This window comes from Anser brachyrhynchus (genome assembly GCF_964034855.1).
Source record: "Anser brachyrhynchus genome assembly, chromosome: 1".
NCBI lineage: Eukaryota > Metazoa > Chordata > Aves > Anseriformes > Anatidae > Anser > Anser brachyrhynchus.
In genome coordinates, this window is record NC_137694.1 from 181,670,417 (window position 1) to 181,693,290 (window position 22,874).

General features: G+C 40.3%; 1 protein-coding gene across 7 annotated transcripts in view; it reads right to left on the bottom strand.

Moving 5' to 3' along the window:
* Positions 1-10,848: 10,848 nt before the first annotated feature.
* Positions 10,849-22,874, bottom strand: part of ZC3H13 (zinc finger CCCH-type containing 13) — a 48,856-nt gene continuing 36,830 nt past the window's right edge. For 6 of the 7 annotated variants that reach the window (XM_080561752.1, XM_080561750.1, XM_080561749.1 and 3 more), the window contains 7 exons: positions 22,576-22,679; positions 21,227-22,240; positions 19,695-20,204; positions 16,356-16,511; positions 15,212-15,412; positions 11,940-12,103; positions 10,849-11,335 (listed from right to left, as the gene is read on the bottom strand). In XM_080561752.1, coding sequence (XP_080417878.1) covers positions 11,165-11,335; positions 11,940-12,103; positions 15,212-15,412; positions 16,356-16,511; positions 19,695-20,204; positions 21,227-22,240; positions 22,576-22,679 — 2,320 coding nt within the window. In that variant the 3' untranslated portion in view covers positions 10,849-11,164. The remainder of the gene's footprint in view (positions 11,336-11,939; positions 12,104-15,211; positions 15,413-16,355; positions 16,512-19,694; positions 20,205-21,226; positions 22,241-22,575; positions 22,680-22,874) is intronic. The other variant, XM_080561751.1, reaches the window with a different exon arrangement.

Below are 22,874 nucleotides of genomic sequence, written 5' to 3' on the forward strand. Positions count from 1 at the left end.
GACAGCACTAGCTGATGGTTAATGGTAATAGCTGCGTAGATGAGAACCAGGAGTAAATTGAAGGCCCCCTTGAAAACAGTGGAAACAGATGTTCATAAGGCTCACACTCCTCGTCATTAACTTCAGAATGTAAATGCCTGCTAATTCCTCGTTTTATTGCACAGCCTCACGCTCAATGTCAGAGAGAACAATCCTGCAGGGATGCTTCATATATCAGCTGTGAAGGTCGTGGCAATGGTGGAAATATACCTAAACTGGAAAGGGGGAAGGGGACAAGGGCTGCAATGGGGAACAAAAGGGTCTTCTGAGGGGCTACAAGAGAAAATGAAGTAATAGGGTGTGATATATAGAGGGGAAGGGGGAGCTCTGTCCTAGCCAAACAGGACTATTGATGATTATCTTTAGCTGGATTACTGACCTCCTTTGGTGACCACTTTTCTCAGTAAAAAGCCAATTAATGTTTTTGCTTGGGATGAAGCTTGTAAAAGACAATTCCGTGACTCCAACACGACTTTGTTGGGAGCTGGGTCTGTTCTGCATACCAAAGGATTTTTCCATGTGCAGAAGGGAGATTTTTGCTACCTGCCAAACAGCGATTTAATGATATTGTTTCTGTCATTTTCTCACTCGCTCACTTTCCTTTTGGGACATTTATTCAAACTGTTTCCCCTGCTTTTCCAGTTCAGCTTTCCTTTCCCCTCTTTTCAAGCAGTCACTGCTCAGTGCCAGCTGACAGTGCACAGGACCACAGATACCCCTGAGACGGTGAGGTGAGCTGGACAAGGTTTTGCAGTTTTGACCTTGTCCCTTAGACTCTCCTCTAGGATCTAACTCATCTATACAGAAAGGACATTACCAGAAGGACATTCATAAGGAGATTTTACTAAGGACAATACACGAGCAAGTCAGTGGTGCTGCATCTAGGAGGTTCCTGACTTACTTCAGCAACTCAACTGGCCACCACAGCAGCAAGAGGGACCTGGTGATGCTTATGGAAGGAGGTGTAGCAGAAGGTAAGAGCCTAGAAGGTGCAGGATGTGCAATGGGGCCTCCAACACACAGTACAGAGAAGGGGTTTACTGAAACTTGATGCACGGCAGGGAGCACTGCCAACAATATTAAAGCTGGATTTACAATGCCAAATTTTAACCGTTGAGGCATATTTCCATGCAAATGGATTTCTGTGCATGCATGTATGGCGAAACAGAGGCATGGATGAGTGGAGTGGAGCTAGGACTGACAGGTGCAAGCAGTATGAGCAATTTACTGTGTTATTTGTGAGACCAGCAGAGCCTCCTCTCATGTTCTCTTAATGTCTCAAGTTTCGCTTAATAAGCAGAGAAAACACACATATTTATTCTAACCTTTAGCTGTGCATACGAAGTATAGGTCAAATGTATATTTGAAGACAGCATGACCACAGCAGTATTCCCTGGGGATCTGAGTAATAAAAAGGCACCTAGAAGTTTTCCACTTAAAAAGCCTTTGTATATCATCGTGGACACTTGTCTATGTTTGAAAATGTGACAGTTTAATAACTATGAAGCGACTGGAAGTAATAATTGAGAACATGGCCAACTAGAGCAATATTAATTATCTGTAACAAATACATCAAATCAATATGCTGTTGTATCCATAATATTAGCTTCAGCTAGTACATTAAAAGGTCAGCAGGAAATGAGGGATGGGAAAACATGTCTGATTTGTGGACATACGCTGTTGACAGTCATAAGTGAGGTATTCCAGCCCTCGTCCTAATGTTTATAAAAGCACAGGAGTATGTTATTCCAATCAATCACTCCCCATTTATGAATTCCAACTCATACTCGCCAAACACAAATCGCGTGTGCTTGTACAAAGACTATTTTCGATTAGCAGCTAAGACCTGTTCCTGAGAAAGGCCACAGGCACAAAGAGACTCCACAGCCGTGCCTACACCCACGATAAAATCTTGGCCGGGAACAAGCCTCCATTAATCTTGAGGAATAAAAAATGCACAGTAATCTGGCAAGGGAAATGTCCAAAGTACAGTTAATTTTGGCAAAGCATATTGATCATTTTGCAGTAGTAATGAAGTGAGGCGATTTTTAGAGGTCTCCAAGGGTATGCTAAACAAGAAGGTTTTTGCCTTGGTGCTTTGATGTGATGTTAGAGACAACATGGACAACACAGAGAAACCAGTCAACAGACCACTGAGCGGTGATCTGTACTATGACCACATCCCATAAGTGCAAGGCTCTCATCAATATTCAAGTGTGCATAGCAAGAGACCATAAAATAGACCTGTAAGATATCAAGTGCTAGTCACAAAGGAGTCAGCCCTTAAGTTAAGGACTGAACCTCATCTGAACACACCCAAGCTTTTGGTGAGAGGATGGGATGCAGTGTGTTATGCCTGAAGCCACCAAGAATTCAGACAAGATAAAACCCTAACATCAAAAATATGAGTATGCATGAATGCATTTTATCATATTGCTGCTTTCATGTCATAAATGCTTTCCCTAGTCTTTCTGAGATCATTTTATACAAAATAAATGTAATCGCACATTGATTATGATATTCAGATCATGGGATACGGAATAGATACCTCAGGTGTAAGGAAGGAAGCTGGTTTTATGAGGGACAAGGACAGGCGTGGAAGTGACTGTGGTGATAGACCAACATCCCTCCTTATTTACTAACACCAGACATTCAAGGGTGAATTATCTCCTTCCAACCTTTCTCATTATAGAATCTTTGTGTTCTCCAAAAAGAAGAAGCACGTATGTTGAAAGGCAGTTGAAGACAGTAGATAACTTCTCACACAGGGAATTTTAATTCCTTTCAAAACAAAGGTTTCGTGTTAACTACGGGCACCTTCCTTCATGGCTAAGACCTGAGCTTTCCTTACTAAAAATGCCACTGTACCCAAGGACAACCTGGCCACTGCCTTTTCCCGTTGCATTGACTTGTATCAAGTAGAAGGTTTATTTGCCTCATTAACATGAAGAGATTTTTGATCTTGTTTGTCTCTTTATGACAAGCAGATGACATTAGAGTTTGCTTCAGATTCTGCCTTCTGATCACTGGAACCTGCTCACTGTAGATAAGTGCGGCGACTTTAATTTATGCTGCACCAGAAGAGCGATGAAAAGCGCTGAATCTAAATCAGACTTTTGGTAGAGCTTCCGCACCAGAAGAAGAAAGAGCGCGGTAATTCACACACACACACACACACACGCTCACTCAGATGTACAGCCACTGAATCTTGTGACGTTATTGAGGAAGGTGCTTGGCTTTGTTATTTTTAATGCCAAGAAGATCTTCTTTGTCGGATGGCTAACTTTAATGTCGTATGGGTCTCAGATTTCCCTCGAGGGAACTTGCAATCTGTATTAACAACCCAATGCAACAGAGAAGCCCATTTAACACTCTTATTAGCTCAGTACAAAGATTAATTAAGCAATAATCTCTTTTTCCAAGCAGCTCCTCATCAGTGGTTAATAACATGTTTGTTAGTTAACTTCCTAAGGCTAGATCTGAGATGGGGAATGTTTGAGCAAGCTGGTTAACTCTTTTAGCAATTGCTAAAGGTTTTATTGCTAATATAAATTGTACTTCAGGATTTGTAGCAGGAGCACTGTTCATAAAGAGTTACCGACAGAAGGCAGATTTCACCATGGAGCTAGAAAGCCAGCCATTTAACCAGAGGGGGTCTAAGACAATTAGAAAGGAGGCCACGTTTAAGACAACTATATCTCTGCAATGGCCCTTGCAATATTCTTCAAAATGTACTTTTAAATGTGTCTGAGACTTCTGTTGGCTTTTTTTTTTTTTTTTTTAAACTTAAAACAGCTTTCCACTGCCATCAGATGAAACTTCCGTGAGATTCCTTTCGCCCTGCATCCCAGCAAGCCCATGTGGAGCTGCTCACCAGCAGTCGAGGGACGGAGCGGGCTGGGGGCACAGCTAATAAATCATTAGGACCCAGCCACACATTGCTCTGCCTGCCACTTACCCAGGTCAAAAGCTACGTACAATTTAATTTTTATAAGGCTGGAAAACCTTCCCCAGCTCTTGATCAGGAGCATGTGATGAATTGCAAAGCTACTTGAGTCTTGCAGAAGGGAGAGGGGAACAAACCAACAATTCAATTTAGTTTAGGTTTACATCGATTTTCCCTCCATCCCTTTATGGGACAGTGCCAAAATATATCAGATTATGCTCCATTGCAATGTCTTGAGATAAAATATTTCACCTGGAGCTGCAGAGCTTGTGCTTTCATGCTGAGCCCACCACACTCTAAGGCCTGTAAATGCCCGCTTTCTGCTCTGTCCTGTGGCCAGACTGGACAAATTACCCACAGCAAACTGTAGTAAAGCCATAGATAGCTATTTCAGTAACCATCAGGGAAAAGAACAAGGAAACTACCACCTTTTTAATGCACAAATCAGCACGACAGTGATTAGGTGCTTCTAGACAACACAAATATTTCTGAGTGTGAAAAAACACACCAAACCCAGCATCTGATAAATCCTCCTCTGTTGTTCTCGGATGAAGAGCTGAAAACCAATTTCTACGGTTCAGAAGCAAGCAGGGAAGGAAAACATCTTTCCAGATACTGGATTTATCACTTTGGGAGTATATCAATTTAATCATGTCATTCTCTTCACAGTTCACATTGGTTTATACAGGTGAAAATTAGAGTTGAATCTCCCATCCATAAATGCAGTTGTTCCTTTCTATCCAGATGTGCACGGCTGGAACTGATATACGCCTGTTGCCAGAAGGAAAAAAAAACTCTAATTCCAAATTTCTCCATCCACTTGCCTTATTCATTAATGATACAACACATTTTATTATAGGCTTCAGCAACTTTATGTAAAATCAGACCATTTTATGCTACTATGGTATATGAGCAGTATTAAATTGCTTTTGCTATAAAGGTGTTGAAGTGGGACCCTAGCTCGAGCGTTTCCCTGTGAGCAGACCTTGTGGTTTTGCAGCTCTCCTGCGATGACATTTCCACGTACGTGGCGATGCCATGGGGCTGCCTTCCAGGGAAGTGCTCGTGTGCCCATCCAAACGCGTACAACGAGCATGACAGAACAGTTCACACATTTGGAAATGCTTTAAAAGCGGTGTTAATCACCTTTTTTTTTTTTTTTATAAGCTTCAGATCTAATGGGATTCCATGCTTCCACCCGGGTCTGAGGGAGCCCCAATTTATGTTAAGATGTCATCAGATGGCACCCTCTATTTTTTATGCATGGTTATGAATGCAGCATTAACTATATCAAACAACAAGCTAGGACCATGCATCACACACCACACACACGTTAGAGGCTACTGATGAGTAAGTGAGGCAGTCTTTATAATTTGTGCACCAAAAAAAAAAATAAAAAGAAAAAAAAAGTGGTTTAGATTATAGCAATAAAAATGTAAATTAAAGGGATGAATACAGCAAACAGATTATGCTATCATTCCAGAGCAGACAGCGGAGAAGTCACAGTTGCCCATTTATGTTTTGACAGTTCATGCATCAGATGAGACTTGCAAAGAGGGGTACCACTCTTTAGGGGAAGCAGAGAGCAAAGTAGACACTGCTAAGTGTGAATTTAACAGCGCATTTATTATTTGGGCAACTCGCTTTTCGATAAGTTGGCAAGAAAGCCTTTTGAATAAAGCAAAAAAAAATAAATTAAAAAATCAGATCATGCGGGAAATATGCCGCAGTCAGGCGTGTTGGCTGTCAATTTGTGTGTCTCTTACAGTGGTCCTAGCCAGACAGCTCACAGGAGTATTCAGAAGCCATCAAACCTGGCTTTGAGTACCAGGAGTTTGCAATGCCCAGAGCCTTCCCCAGTGTGTACAAACACAGACAGACAGTCAGCGGGTTTAGACAGTGTCAGTTTACCTTCCAGGAACAACTCCACGTACTTACAGCACGCTCAATCCCTTTGGAAACCTTGCTAAGTTGCTGCAGCCTCCTGCAGCACCGAATTCTAAGCCTGATTAGGCACGGTAAGGAAAAGAATTTCTGTTTTATTATCCAAGTCTGCCAGCTTTTAATTTTAGTGAATATGGCTCTGTCACAAGGAGCAGGAAAACAGTATCTTCCATCCTACTTTTTCTGGTCCACTGTTTCATACATTTTAATCATATCCGCTATTACTCCTATCTCTTCTAAAGTCCCAAGAATTTTAATAACTTCAATATGAGATCTTCCGATTTCTCAGCTGTTTTGCAATAAGCTTCCTTGAACTAGGGACCAACCCATATAGCATTTTTCTACCTTAGTATACATTGTTTTTCTGCGTATTTTTCTCTTTTTGGCATTACACGTTTCTCTTTACGCCAGACTGAGATTTTCTGTGAACTGTAGGTTTCCTCCTGGCACGGATCTTGCTAACTTAGGGCAGCGTGAGGTATGGAAGTTGATCAGATCTTCCCCTTTAGCGATGTGTCAATTTGCACATCCCGATGCTGACTGGCAGAAGGATTTGAGAGGAGCCAAATGAACGGGCCACATGGCAGCAAACGAAGCTCCTTGTGTTTTTCTCCAATTTTAACTGTGATTTGCCAGCTTTTCCCATCCTCCCTCTGTCAACTCCTTCCCAAAACTGCAAATGCACTTGGAGGTCACCCGCTGTGAGCTGGTTGTACAGCGATGAGATTTGATCATTTAATCCTCTGTTTTACTTTCTGTTTCCCTGTTAGAGAAATGACACAAATTAAAAATTATCCTTCACCCACTACAGCTTAATTTCTCCTAGTAACCTTGTGCAAGACATGCCAAAGTTCTCTGCAGCCTCTTGCTGATGCATTTTTGGGAGCACGCAAGGAGCCGACAGAGGAACGCTTGTCCAAGACAGTGGCAACCACAGGTTTGTTTCATGCTGACACAAAGCAACTTTGCAGCTTGGGAAGAAGGTAAATCTTGCATGCACCTATGGGGTCCTTTGGGGGTTTCCAGCTTCCATCTTAAAGGCAGATATGGGCAACTTAGGTTCACATTCTTCAGGTTTTTCTCCTCATTTCGCACTTGCCCAGTTCTTTTCACAGAAACACAGCAGGGCTGTGGCTGGATGGGAGCTGTGGAGGTCACCCGCTCCAACCCTTGGTCAAGCAGGGCTACCTCCACCAGGTTGTCCCTTAAGACAGCAATCATATTCCGTGCTTCTCTTCACTTTCAGGGCTTCCTGTGTCCCTAGTTAGAATCCATCTCCTGAAGGCAGAGGTGAGCAGACTGGGACAGACCAGGCGAGAGGCCACAGGTACTACATTCAGTACTAGAACCACTCTCTCTCTGCTGGAAACACCCATCTGGACCTTTCCCCAGGGCTGTTCCCAGGGCTCTTTCACCAATCCATCCTGCACACAGTTAGCACAACAAGGTCTTCCTCTCTCCCTCGTTCTGGACGAGCCCCTGGCTTGTAGCAGAAGGGAGACCTCACGCTCCCAGGCTGACAGCCAACACTACTCAATGCCGTTCAATTTCTACTACTCCCTCACTCAGGTGCTTTCCATACTGTGCCCCAAGCACCCCTCATACACATAATAGGTTCAAACAGCAAACCCAGTCCTGAAGTAAATTAAAAAGGGGTTTTCATTCCCACCAAACCCATGAGCTTTCTTAAAATCCACATCCAATACTAGTTACTCTAACAATCCCCCTTTAGGAACAGTGTTCACAACCAACACAACGCTTTCCCACGTGAACGCCCCCTTAAAATCTGCCAACGCATTGCTCTGTACCTCAGCAGTTTGTCCTAGCATGCCTTCCGACACTTCAGCCTTTCAAAACACCTCAACTTCATTTCTCAGGAAAAAGCCAGCCTGTGGTAGGCACATCCCTGACAGCGACTGATGATATCAAGAAATTAAACTTGCCCAGCATACACTTATTTTCCCTCTTTGATCTCTTGATCTCTTACCGGTAGGGCAGAAGCAATGAAACTGTCTTTCTGTACAACACGGCCTTCTTCCAAAAACCTTTAGTTACTTGCTCTCTGAATGCCATTTTAACACTTCCCTTTCCTGCACATTCCAGTTTGGACTTCTTTATTGATTTTGACGGAGGCAAACTTCCAAATCCTGTAGGTCAGTTTGCCTTAAGAAACCCCTTGCATCTTGACACTTGGCTACATTGCTTTGTCTTCTGGATTTAGGGCTCAGCTTGGAGGTATTTTTCTTATTTTCTTATTATGGTAACAGCACCTTTGCCAATCTCAAACTGTCTCCTTACATTGCATCTAATTCCTCTTCCACGCTGCCCACAAAACCTTGGCATGTGTACATGAATATCAAGCGCTAGGTTCTGTGTCCTTGGACTTCCCCTTCACAATAAGGCAAAATATAGAAAGAAGCATCCATTTTATACAAATACCCTTTAAAAGCAGGCTTTGTTACTACAAAACAGGGGGGTCCCAAACTCCATAAGCAGGCAGCAACTGTTATTACAAAGGCAGCTCCAGCCCCCTGCTCTCTGCTGAAGGTTGCTTTCTACAGCATGGAGGGGAGACCACGACTGCATAAAAGCAATTCAAACAAAAGCCTTAATTTAGTAAAATCATCTAACTCTGTCTTCTGAGCGCACCATACAGATGGCCCAACAGAGACGATAACCTCAGCAGCATCCCAAGGTACAGGCGTCAGCCCCATTTGCGCCTTGAGGCTCTAAAAACCTGCCCTGCCTGGGAATTTGTCCTGGCTGCGAGAGCTGGGCACGGTGCTTCGCCTGGGTGAAAGCCTGCCTCGTCCCACCAGCTCACCTGGCAGCTTGTTCCGCATCGCCACGTTCCGGCCTGCACCTCTGGGCTGCTTAAAACCAATTTATCAAGGAGAAAAGGAGTGGCAATAGAGGCTTCTCTGCGTTTTCAGGCTTGGAGCTGGAGCGCCCGAAGGATGCCAACCGAGACACACGTGCAGCCTTGTGCTCGCTGCTGCCCAAAAGGTTACAGGCACCTGTGGACCACGGCTAGAGCCTTGCAGAATGAAAACTGGACTACAATCACTACGAAGCACTGCAGATCAAATCAAAACAAAGAGGTATAAGGGGCGATTTAGCACCCTTTTTGTACAATTCCAATAAATGGTGGCATGGGTCAGCATTGGATTTGAGCTTCAATGGGACAGTCACTTCACAAGATACGGTAGCCCACCAAGCCTACCTTATTTTGCTTTTTCTAGGGCAGTGTGAAATAGTCTTCTGCAAACTAAGTGCATATATACACTCTGACTGTTTTATAGGAAAAGTGTTTAAAGTAAGCAGAGTGTAATTAAATACCCAACAGTGAATCTATTTTGTGTACTGCAGTCTTAGACAAGGCTGTTTCCAGCTATCAAACATTTTTATGTCTTTTAGAGATGATTAAAATAGGCTTGAATGTAATTGGAAGCAATGATCTAATACTTTCAACTTAAAGGCAGCATTATTGTAGCTATAAAATAGGTGAGGATGAATTTAAATGCTGAACAGGTTTGTTAACTCTTGCTCAGTTTAAGATACTAGTGTGCTTAAGAACACATACTTCTTTTTAAAGCCTGTATTAGAAATTCCAGTGACATTAAAAACCGCCACCAAGTCCCTTAAAAAGTTTCAACAAGTGAAAAAACTAGGAAGATCACGTTTTGCCTGCATCACTTAGTTTAGTAAGAATCAAACCAATAGTAGAAACTTCTCGCATCTTTCATATTTGAAACAGGCACATAAATTGTGTGGGCACGTATAAAATATAAATAAAAACCCTCACTTTTTTTTAATAACAACTATTTAAATGTAGAATAGCAACATGTCGCTGAAGAAAGAGACATTATAGGAAAGGGTTACAGGTAAGAAAGCTTTGCATTAATGTTCTGAAAAGTGAGTTTGAACCGAATTGGAATTTGTATTTGGGCATTTGCTTGAAGCCAACACCACTCTAAGCACCAGGCAGATGCTAGATAAGCCCATCACATTGAACTACACACAGACAACATCCCCCTCCCTGTGTTGGTTCCAAGCAGAGAAAAAGGATTAGTAACTACTATCAGCCAACCATCAAAAAGACTAGTGGCTCATAACTAATTTTTAACCTATATGAGAACAGTGAAAACAAGTTGCTTTGCAGCAAGCCAATATCAAGGTTAAGCTCTGGATTTCTTTCTCACCCTGTGTGAGCAGACTTCAACGCAACAGTTCAGGTTTAAACCTGGGACAAGTACAGAGGTGTACACAGAGACTTAATTTAAAGTTTCAGAAACCTCAGTTACACATGGAAGCTTCCACAGACTACCTAAAGATACCTGACTGGCATAATCCAACGATCCCACTAGAGATTCACTTCTCAAACTGAAAACAATTCTTACAAAACTGAGCCCAGGCTTGATGAGTCTCCAGTCAGGCCCCTGAACCTGTAACACCCAATAAAACACAACTGCTCACTGCCTTTACTGCTAACATCTGAAAACTTACCAAGTGTGAAACACCCTCCGGCTACTGCAGGAAATTGATCTGTCCTGATACTTACAGAATGTAAAACGTGCGCTAGTCTTCCTTCGTAAGCAGCAGACATTTCCAAAACGCAGTGAGTCTCATAAATACAGACATCTAGAACTGGTCAGAAATCAATTCCTGGGAGGTTTTTCTTTCCATCTCTCATACTAGATTTTTACATCCAGAAATTATCAGAGGAAACCTATGCTAAAGACCTAGAGCTTTGTCCAAATCCAGATCCACACCAGAGACTACTGCAATAAGGAAAGGGATTTGAAAAGCAGAGGTAGACAAACTCCCAGGAAGCAAGCCACTTAGGAAATTCCAGACGCCTGTGAAGGGTCTGTGGTGGTGGTGGAGAAACCCATTCGTAATAAGGAAAGAGATACACAGACAGTTTTCTTCACTTTAATATCAGCTGGAGTTATAAACTGCTAAAACCAGACATCTTCACATTATTACACTTGATGCACCATAAAACAGGTTTTTGTTAGTGTAAGATTCATATTACAAAACTTGCAGAGAACTTCACACAGAAGTCTACTTTTTACCACTTTTATTCACATCCAAAATCCCCAATTCCTTTCTGTGTACAAACAGAGTCTTTCCTTCCATCTTCTACAGCTGTTTTCCAAACAACCAGTTCTAAACAGTACCAACACTGGTAATGGGATATGAGCTAGAAAGAACTGCTGTGGGTCATTTGCTTTAAGACACACACACTTCTTGCTGGATAGCTGGTTGTGGAATCTTACTATCCTCTGTCTTTTCTTGCCCAGGAGCTTGGCACACAGTCTTGCGTTTGAATAACCGTAGACTCAACCGTAACAAGTCACTGTCCATGGCTGCAGGATTCGTGTAAGCTTGTTTTGTTGCACCCTATTGAAATTAAAATAAAACCCAAAAATAGTGGCTTTTAACATGTAAGCTGAGAAATTAACATCAAGTATTCTCAATAAATACAGGTTTAATCATACATATTCACTAGAAAATCTTCAAGAACTAAAGATTTTTCTATTAGCATGCAAGAATACAAAACCTACTGTAGTGTAAGACATAGCTGAAGTATCTCTCTTATTTTTAAAAAGAGATGCATCTAGGTTCTTTTAACTTGCAAGAATAGAATCTTAAAATTCTTATAAAAGTACATGGACTCTTAAGCAGGAAAATTATTAAACAATTATCCTTGAGAATGTATTTTAACCAATTACTTTGATTACGTATTCTCTAAATGCAGAAAGTGTTTCCAGAATTTAAATGCCATAATAAGAAATAGTTTAAGTCTCCATCTTAGATTAATCTCCCAGCTTAATGAAAACATAAAAACCCTACAATATTTCAGTAGGTCTGTTCTCCATTATTTAAAGCTCTAGATCTGCTCCAGAACAAACAATTACTACTAAAATTACCACCCTAGACAAATGTTTTGCACAGTAGAGCCTGTTTCCACATTTTAACCCAGCTCTGTAAGTGAACAACTTGCCTTTTCATTCTTCATTAGCTGCTTACGAATTGCAGAATCCCTTCTAAAGCACAGAGCTTTACAGCAAGGACCCAGATTACTAAGCAGACCCGCTCTCTCTTCTTTTCGTAGAAGTGCAGCCATGTTCAAGGCCCCCAGTTCATGTTCAAAAAGGTTTTCTGCATCTACAAGGAAATGATATTTACAAAGATCAACAAATACATGGTATTTTGGAACAATAATATACAGCAATATGAATTTACTGAAGTTAAAAACAATCCTGCACGAGATTTAACAACTCCCTTAAGTTCTACTGTTGGTGTTTCTGCCTTTTAAACAATACCAAGCTTTCGGAAAAAAAAAAAAAAAAGGTATTGCAGTTTATAGAAAAAAGAACAAATTCATCACCATCTAAATGTAAGTATGGGTACTCTTGTATGTAGCTCCAGCACTGGAAAGCAATATTGAGACAGCAATCACCAAGAAGCCTAAAAATCAAGTGACAGCTCTGATGCAGAAGAGGGGATACCATTTATGACCAGACGTATGAAGAAAGGTGTTTACTAGTGCTAACAAAAAGTGGTTAAAGTTGTACTTCCCTGCAAAGCATAGGATAACTGTACCAGTGTTAAAACAGGGTTTGTATAGCTAAGTAGGAGTGAAATATGCACAATAACTCTTTTATCCATGGTGGGTGAACCAGAAGAACAACTGAACAGATGCTAATAAACTACTCCCTCCCTTTAGGCTCACTTAAACCACTAGCTAATAGTACTTAAAGCAGCAACACTAGTCCTTTAATACATTTATCGGAAGAAAGTGTGCAGCTAGAACACATTAACCAAAGTTGCTTTTCAAGATGGCTCCTGAGGCAAGACTTGTTCTGTAACATCTTTTCTATGAAATGTTGACAAAGACCAAAAGAGTGCATACGGCGGGACTGCAGTATATCAGCGTATAACCCTTTCACAATAAATAAGAAGATACAATACGATTGAAAAAAATATAGTAAGTTATGCAGTTAGTAGTCCAATCCAATCTTCTGTATTTAATAAAGCACTTGGTTTTTAGTAGAGAATCGAATGCCTAACTGCAGACACCAGCAAACCTGGGGAAAATTTAGCAGCTAAAAGCAAAGACTACTACTGTAGTTTGGCAGACGCACCCAAGAGAGAGCAAGGACACTGTTTTAAACCACTGAAGTTGTGATGGAGCTGAGTAAGATTAGTTTTCAAAGAAGGTGAAAAGAAACAAAAAAAGTTAGAAGGTATCAAGGACAGGTTAAAGAACTGCACTGAACTTACCAAGACAACCCCAACAGACAACCAGCACCCCAAGTGAGACACAGAAAGGCCACCTCAAAGCTAACAGAAACTGCTTGTAGGATCTGCCTAGGTGCCAGGTGCTGAGCATATCTGACAACAAAATACTGTTTGATGCTCATCCTCAACTGCATACAACAGATGAGGGAAAGCCAGATACAAATCTTAATTCCATTACATACTACAGATTCTTGTTTCCAAAGACAATGAACACAAACAAAAATCCCAGTAACAAGCCAGCACTTTTTTTTCTGCATTTCAGAGTATTACCAGGAACTATTCATCCATAAATAAGAACAAAAAAGTGAACACCAGAATCAGGAATAAAATGGGGAAACAAAGACATATGACCATGAAGAAATCCGGAGTGAAAACACTACATTTCCACTGTAACACAAACTGAATGCCTAGCTCAATGTCTTCACTTTTCAGGGCACCAAAATTTGTGCCTTACGTTAGAATACCCACGTTGTGGCTGTGTCATCACTATACAAGGAATCATCTTACCTAGCAGCAGATTACAGAGAAAATGCATGCACTTGAAACCATACTGGCACTTCCACATGTAGTAACTTTGATAAGTGAGAGACTGCACACGCTAAGGAGAGACTAACGGAGGCATTCAGCCTTCCTTCCTCTCCAGAGCAAAGTTCTCCTGCGTCTGAGCACACTTGAGACAACCCAGAGACAGTGCTACAGAGACTCCTACTATCACCACTCCCCTGGACTTTGTTATTTCTAGAGAAGCATGCAAAGACTGCTCAGGTTATTTCAGGCAATATATTAGATAGCCAGGAGGATTCTGCAATGCAGTTCCTGGTGAAGTATGCAGCAAAATTAAAGCTTAACAGAGAAAGACACAGTTCATAGCTTTACTATGCCAGACAGTTTGCATACTCAGGAAGATATGATAGTGTATCAATTACACCAGCTACTTAATTTTTTCCCCTCTCTACTGTTTGAAAGCAATCTTTCTGTAAGGTTAACAAGACAACTGCACAAAGAGTAATGTGTCGAAGAATTAGAGTACTGTTGCAGGGTTTTGGACAACACTCTTGGAAATATGGTTTGGGCTTGATGGGCTTTTATGGGCGCCCTCCAACGCAGGATATCCTACGGTTTCACGTCAAGAACTAGAATTTACAGAGTTAAAACAAAAACCTATACCCTAAAACCAAGGACTCTACAGAAACTGTTTTTTATAAGGCACACTTTTATCATATTTAGATCCTGGAATAAGCTGCATATGGATCTTATAGAGAGCAAATGTTTCATAGACCTAAGTAACAATTTTACCAAATAAATTCTTGCAAACAGCTCAGCTGGTTCCTGGGATGCCAAAGAGAAAATCAGTACTCTCTCTCACACAAAAGCCCTACACAGCTGCAGTGACTACCACTGTGAATTGTGAATTGCCCATTCCATCCATCATGCATGTCTCATGCCCACTTACTTTGACCCAAATGCTACACCTGCATACTATTCATTTAATTTCTCACTTCTACTACACAATACACAAATTTCACTGAGTTCTTCATTCTGAACCAAAAACTCCTACCTATGCATTCTGGAGAAGATCTTCAGAAAGCAAGTACGAGAATCTTCAGAGAAAATAAGAAATCCTATTCTTCCCCTCACACAGTTACTACTGATTCACTGCAGATCATTACCTCTCCAAATGTTGCCAACACACTTCAGGCCAGGTATTAATTCAAGATGGTCTCACAAAAGAATATTCCACTATGACAAAAAAAAGTTGTTTTGGCAGTTATTTAAGACCTCTCTAACGCTTCTGGAATTAAAACACTAATCTGATTGATATACAGCTGTATTAGATTCCTGAATTTTTTACACAATGCTCAGTGCACGCTTTCTATGGCTTGGAAACCTAGAATAATGAACTAGCACCCATTTCATTAAGTATCTTTACTAAGAACAAAAAGACAGTTTAAACCCTGCAGAAACAATTACCTTTAGGTTTTTCTAATACTCTCTGGCAAGTCTCTTTAATTTTGGTGAAGAGTTCTGGTCCTGCCAATCGCTTGGAAATGCCAACTCTCAACATAACGGCACCTGGTGTGAATTTTAAGAGCGCAGCCCCAGCCTCCCGTGGTTCTTTTGGCTGCTTTGGCATAAGACTGGACCAATCAACATCGATAACATCCACAGGATCTGCGAAAACATTGACAGAAAATGAGTTACCACATCATCACCCCCTATACCACGGCTGACTAATTTCACATGCTGTAGACATCCCCGTCTCCTAAAAGCAACATGTATTAGATGAACATTGTTCTGCAGTTCTCAAAGACAGTTCTTTAGACACTTCAGATAAGAATATTCAAACTCACTTTGACTGGTGGCAAAAAGGTATGTACGTATAGTTTCTTAAAAAATATAAAGCTTCTTGGATTAAAATAAAAAACATTCTGTTTCACTTTGATTGTAACCACTTTGTGAAAGGCTGCTCGGAGCCTGCTTAGCCAGCAGATTTGGATGGATCACTCACTTAGGCGTTCACAGAAGTAACAGTACCAATAACGTGCTATGATAGGTCCAAATTAAATGCTTAAAAAGCTAGTAATTCAACTCTGGATGCTGCTGTTTTCAAAGAAATGCCATATATTAGTTATTGAATAACCATACAACTGTGCGTACACATTTATTACATAAAATATGAACACTGATCATATAGCCCAGGTGACCTAGAAGATTCCATGTTTCCCAGTGCATTTAGGAAGCGTTCAAGCAAGGATAGAAATCTATTCCTAAAATTATCATTTCCAAATAATGATAAGCTCCAAATGGGATAGAATTTGTAATCATTTACGTTCATTTATAACATTTATAAAACCAAAGCTGCTGCTTCTAGCTATAAACAATGTAATAAATATTACTTCAAAACAAAGTTTCCAGGACTTTTAGTTACCTCTATACTTCACAGGCACACCCGCCCATTACAGAAAAAATAAGAAATACTGAGGAGCACAAAAACAGTGCTCTGAATTCAGAACTACTGTACATTACAATACATTTTGAAAAGGAACAAAGTAGCTTTACATGCAAACTGATCTCATCTTTATATTCAAATAAACATAAAGGGGTTTTGTTATACTTTTACCAGGCATCTTCTCATCCTCTTGTTGATCCTCCCTCTTTTCAGCATCACCTGCCAGAATTTCATCCAGTTCGTCATCACTGATCGGTTCGTATTCTCCAGCACCAGATCCCAGCGACTGAACATCATCAATCTTTGCTTCATCTTCTCCTCCTACAGACACAGATACAGACTGTAGCTTTAAAGGAATCATTCTTGTTTTTCAAACGTGCTTCAAGCAGACTGACAAAAAACAGGGTCAGTAAACGAGCTTGTTAATTTTGGGGGTGTGTATATTCAAAATGAAAAAAAGGTATTCACTGATGCAAACAAAGTTATTTCTCTCATCGACAAAGTGGCTGTTCGAATTTCACACATCTTGGTCAATTATTTTATGTGCAGTATTACTCAAAGTGCTTGTAGAAGGCCATATTCAGAAGAAATATAAGTTGATGATCCAATACATAGTTATGTAGCACTACCACAGATTCTACCAGATGCTTTTGCACATGAATCCTAACTCAGGATTCAGTCTAAAGACTGAATATAAAGACAGGACAAATAAGTAACAAAACTCCAAAATACACGGTGTGAGACATCCTGAAGTAAGCAATTATTCTCATGGTTCTGACTCTTCATGGAAACCAGAAGAGCATGAAGAACGTTATGACAAATTTCTTCAGTTGTTGCACTGTCCATCAACATACTACATGCACATACAAATAGAATCAAACAATTCTATTTGTATAGCAAGGAATTCTATTTTTATATGTAAATAACTGTGATACATGCATAAACATGTAGCAAACACAAGACACTCAAATATAGCAGCTTGCAGTTCATGAAAGGCACCTCTGAAGGTATTCTCTCACCCCCAGCACTGAAAAACCTGACTGAAGCATTCACAAACGCTGCTGCTCAAAATTCAGGCTTCCTTAGGATTCTCCGCCAAGGTACTCGCAATCAGTTGCACAGTACAAAATTGACACAATTTACAGGGGTCATTCCCTGTGGATGACTAATCTATTTTCTCCAATCTTCCCTATCCAGAAGAGAAACTGCCTCTGTGTTAAGATATCCCCTCACCTTTTTTCGTTTGCCTTTGTAAAACCTGCAGGAAAAGAAAAGTCACCTCAACTAAACTAAAAATCAGCATTGAAAAGACAAGTAAAAGACGTGCTAGCAGAGTGTAAATTAACTACTCAGACCACCTGGCAGTGCTTTGGAGGAAGCATCGAGTATCTTGGGCATCATTTAAACTTATTCCTGAAGCAAACACATTAAGGTTCAACACATCACCATAATTAAGTAATTATATCCTCACACATTATGTTAGACAATGTACTGCAGTCATTGATCCAAATAAATACCAGACACCTCCTTACCATCACCAGATCTGGAAATTTTATTGAGTTAGTTTGCTATCATCTTTAAAAGGAAAAATATGGCAATCTCTACTAGATTTCATTTTGTATCTTGTGATTTTAAATACTGACTGCCTGTACAATCCATTTTCTGCTTTCACACGGACCTAGCAGGTACACTAGCTCACTGCGACTGCATGCTCGGATGGCACTGATGAACCATTAAAAATTACTGTATGAAGCAATTAAAAATAACAATCTACAGTTCTCAATACATAATTCAAAAATGATTGAATTTCCCAATTTTGAATTTCAAATCAGGCTGATAATTTCTAAATTATACTATCACTACCTTTATTGCTTTTTTGCAGAAATGTCGTTTTATATTAATTCTGATTTAACACAACATAGCTAAAAGAAGGAACATAAACAGGAGTAATAATAAATTAATGAAACAGCATAAAGTACACTACCATCTTAGAAGATCAGTAATATGCTATTTATAGTATGCTTCACTAAAATTGTCACCCAGTATTTTACAAGGCCTTTCTTCTAAAAAAAGACAGAATCCTAGACTAACATACCAAAACCGTAACACACGATCATTTTCAGACAACACACAACCTTTGAAAAATACACAAATGAACATGTATTAAGACGCTTATAAGAAGTCTGATGAAAGGCTAGACCTAAGAATGCATTTAATATTCAAAGTCTGTTTGGCTACAGGCCCTCTCTGAAACAGAAAATAAACCTAAGAACAGCCTTTCACCAACTCTTTTTCGAAGTTACCACGCTGTACCTCTCAGATTTACTACACTGTTCCCTCCTCTTCCTTAAAAATGGATGAATTCTGTCCATTGTACCGAGATAGAGCAGACTTTCCCCAGGCTCGCTCCAAATATTCTCTCTGACAAATGTTTCCACTCCACAGATAATCTCCTTAGATGGAATTTTCTCAACTGTACCAGTCAACCGTAATGACCATTTTGTGAGCAATCAGGTAAGAGATATCGTAGGTAATAAAACAGCCCTCCTCATCCTCTCCGGACCGCCCAAATGAACAAGTATCCACAATAAGATAATTCTTTTTAAGCATGCAGATATGAGGAGACAATGTGCTGGTATCTTACAGAAAGCCACAAAAGCTTAATTTGTTTCTGAAGACTACGGACTTCAGGCTTTACTATCCCAAACACCCCAGATTCCAAATCCTACACATCACCTTCCTTCTTATTAGAGGATACAACACTACGATCACCAAAAAAAACCCCTACTTACTGAACATAACCATAACTTACACCACTTACTCTGGTTTAGATTTTTGCTTTTTGCATTTTTATAAAGGTTAGATGTACTTCCCAAGCTCGCTCTTCTAGCAAAGCTCAAGCTATGTGAATTTGTCAGCATTTGCCCCTTTATTTATTAATCCTAAGCGTGTTTCCCCAGTACCATTATGGCCGGCAAATTGAAGCTACATTTAATAAGATTACTTCAGTAAAGTAATTTTTGGACTGTTGTGCCAAGCCATACATATGTTTCATCTACTAATCAGACTATCATTTCTATGATAATTGGGCTCTGCAGAAAAAATCCCAAAGAACAGCAGCAAGTCAACCCTCATTTTTTTCATTCATTACCTGTGACTTCCTAACTAAAAAATATATCTTATAACGGTTTAACAGGGCAATCAAACCTTTGGTGTTTCAGCAAAGTGCCTATGCAGAAATGTTACACCTTGGCAAAATTATATCATTTATGAGGCATATCATACTGCCTCTTTGACTCAAGACTTTAGAAATGAAACACTAACATTCACACAATTAACATTAAGAAGATGCTTGCCAGAATTCTCCCTCGTCCTGCTTCCACAGTAGAGAAGCTGGGGCCAATACACCTTTCAGTAGCGAAGTGTTCTAATACAGTTCAGCATTGTACTAAAAGGAAAGAATAAAATACTTGACGGTGAAGGTTCTTTCCCAGAATATCTCACCTTCTAGACTCTCCACCTTTTCAGCCTCATTTCCATCTTCAAAACCTTGTAAAGGTCCTAAATCTTTGTCTGGTCTTTCCTTCTCCGAAGCTGCAGAATCCCGACAAACACCGTCAAATTCTTTTTCATGATCTCTGTCCAGTTTTGTTTCACTGTGTTTTGTTGATTCTTTTTGAGAGGAAATGTCAACAGTTCTGTCTCTCTCTCTTTCAGCAGTATCAGGTAGTTGTCTGTCTCTCTCTCTGTCCAGCTCCCTTCTCTTTTCCCTCTCTCTCTCCCGTTCTCGGAGTCTCTCTCGTTCCCTGCTCCTTGGCCAGTCTTTGTCAACATCTCGATCCCATTCTCTCTGTCTTGCCTCTCTCCTCTCTCTCTCCCGCTCTCGATCATGGTCATGTCGATCTCGCTCCTGAAGCCTTTCCCGGCTGTCAAAAGACCCGGATCTGGAATGAACCTGACGGTCTGATTCAGGAGAACTTCTTCTTGAACTGTGGCTTCTTGAATCTTGACGATCTGGATAAAATATTTTAAATACAGGCATGACTACAGCTCATAAACTTAATACCATTTTCCTACACCAAAGTGTTTTAAAGATTCTGGTATGAAAGTGGACTTCTGAAAAGCATCATCTTAGAATTAATAATGGTATTTCTCCCACTCCCCCAAAAACATTTTTAGTGGCTACTTCAACTATTACAGAAGTCTAACTGAACGTGCATAATTTACTCACATATTTAAGCAATAAAATATATTTTTTTAAAAAGAATCATCTCAAAACTATTTTCAAAATATGTTTTTTTGAAAAGCTAGCATATAATAAATTCAGAAAGATAATTTCAGGCACGTAACCATGACAAGAACAGAAAGCCAAATGGCTCTAAGAGAAAGATATTTTTCTATTGATGGTGTATATATTTTAAGCAAATATTTTACCCATTTCTTTATAGGAACTACAGAAATAAAACAAGTTCATTGTGATTACTTTGATTTGCAGCAAAGATGATTTCCATATGTATCAAGAGTATGCCTAACAAGAACCATAACAGATTTCCCTCAGCTAAAAAAGCTCCTGAGATCATAACGGATCTCTCTCTCCCACAAAGGGCATTTTAATTTTGCCTAGATTTCAGTATTTCCATATCAAAATGAATGTTAACAGCAAATTTGAAAACATTATTTATATAAAACTGGCTCAATGGTCTGTTAGCACAAGGACTTTCTCTTTCTTTCAGGTTCATTTGTTCTACAAATTGCTTTATCCTCTAGACAGCATGAACTGCTAAAGCTGACTGAGTATTTTGGTGTAAACAAAGTGGTAATCATCATGCCCACTGAGGATCAACTTTTCAAGTATGGTAACACTTCCAGGAATCTTAATTCCCTCTAGTTTTACTATGAATTGCATAGAACCTCCCTCTCCCTTCACACTAATTAAAAATTAAGAGTATATAGCCATGCAAGAATGATTTGAGATTTGTACCTTTGCACTTTCATAAAGAGTGGTAAGTCAGTCTCGCTAAAACCTATCTTATTACCTGAAGATGTGCTGCGACTGGGCTCCCCTCTTTTCAACTGGTCAATCCTGGACTTTCGTTCCCCGGTGATTTCTAAGCTTTTCTTCTCTCTGTCCCTGTCCCTGTCCCTAGAGGTACTGTGCAGGATCCTCTTCCGTCCGGTCTGGTCATCGCCACTGCGATGAGCTGACTCATTGGAAGGGGATCGAAGTCGGCTTGAGGCATGGCTCCGATTGCTACCGAGACTGCTGCTGCGCTTCTGATCCACGGGTTTACGATGTGGTCCATCATCTATAGTAACATGAGGGGCTTCCACCTTTTCTCCCCTCGTTCTATGACTTTTTCTATGGGAGTCCTCAGTGCTTCTTTCTGGAACTACGATGTCACCACGTTCAGGAACGTCTTCATCTGACCAGTCACTAAATGTTGTCTCTTCTCTTTTTGGGGGGACTTCTGCCACAGTTTTCTCAGGTGGTGCTTCAACCAATTCTTCTTTTGTGACAGGGGGGGTTCTTGGGCCTTTCTTCTTTTTATGATGTGGAACAATTTCTTCATCAGAAACCTCAGAATCACCCTTGGACCTCTTCCGTTTTTTCTCTATGTTCTTCTTTTTTTGACCTTTCTTGGGTGAAAAGACCTGGCTTTCCTCGGTCGTTGATTCATTAGCATACCTTTCCACCCCGCTGTCATCATCTTTCTTTTTCTTTGTGGCCTTTTTCTGTATTTTAGACTTTTTCTTGCTGTCATCATGCATTCTATCAGAAGCATCTCTTTCTTCAGAGGGACGGTGTCCAAGATTTTCCTGAATCCTAGACCGGGAGCTTTCTGAAGCATCTGGTTGCTCTCTTTGCTTATCTGCTGAAGAAATTCTCTCTTTAAACTCTGGTTCTTCATAACGCCGGGAACTTTCCTTTCTGTCTGATTTTCGCTCTTCTTCTTTCCAGCGACTCTGCCTATCTTCTGCAGCATGAGAGGGGCTCAATGACCGGGATTCCTGTGGTCGCACAACCTGGCTCAGAAGTCTGTGCTTTTCATCTACAAAATGGGAAAAACAATGCACTTGTATTGTTTAGAAAGGAGAAAAGGTGAACATTTGGTATCTTTGCATGCTAAGAAGTATCAATCAAAACAAAAATCCATCATTTCAGTTACACAAAAGTTTTGTTTGTGTTTTTTGGTTTTTAAAACTGCTGCAGCAGCAGCAGACTACTACCATTTTGGTAAACATATACCTTAACAGATAAGAAAGGGGAAGAGGACCCTTAAAAACTCTCTCCATGTTTTCTTCTATCTAAGATTGGAGATTATTTTCCATAGGCAGAGGATAAGCTGGATCCTGCCTGCAGCAGAGAGAGCCCACTCCTACTTACTTTTATCATCTCCACTGTTGTAAGCATCACTATCAGGAGAGTGCTCACGGCGACGTTTGGGTGACTGACGAGGACTTGGGCTGCTTTCATTTCTGTGACGCTTCCTGTGGAACAAACATTTGTAGGCAAATTTCTTGAGGATTCTTTGAAGAAAACCTTCAGTAATTGAGTTTATCATCAATACAATCCCTCAAGTGTAAACACCTCACAGAGAAGATCTAAGGATGCTAGGAAGTTTCGTAGTTTTCTAAGTTGTTATTTCAAAACTTCCAAAAGTATTTGTCTTGTGGTATATATAT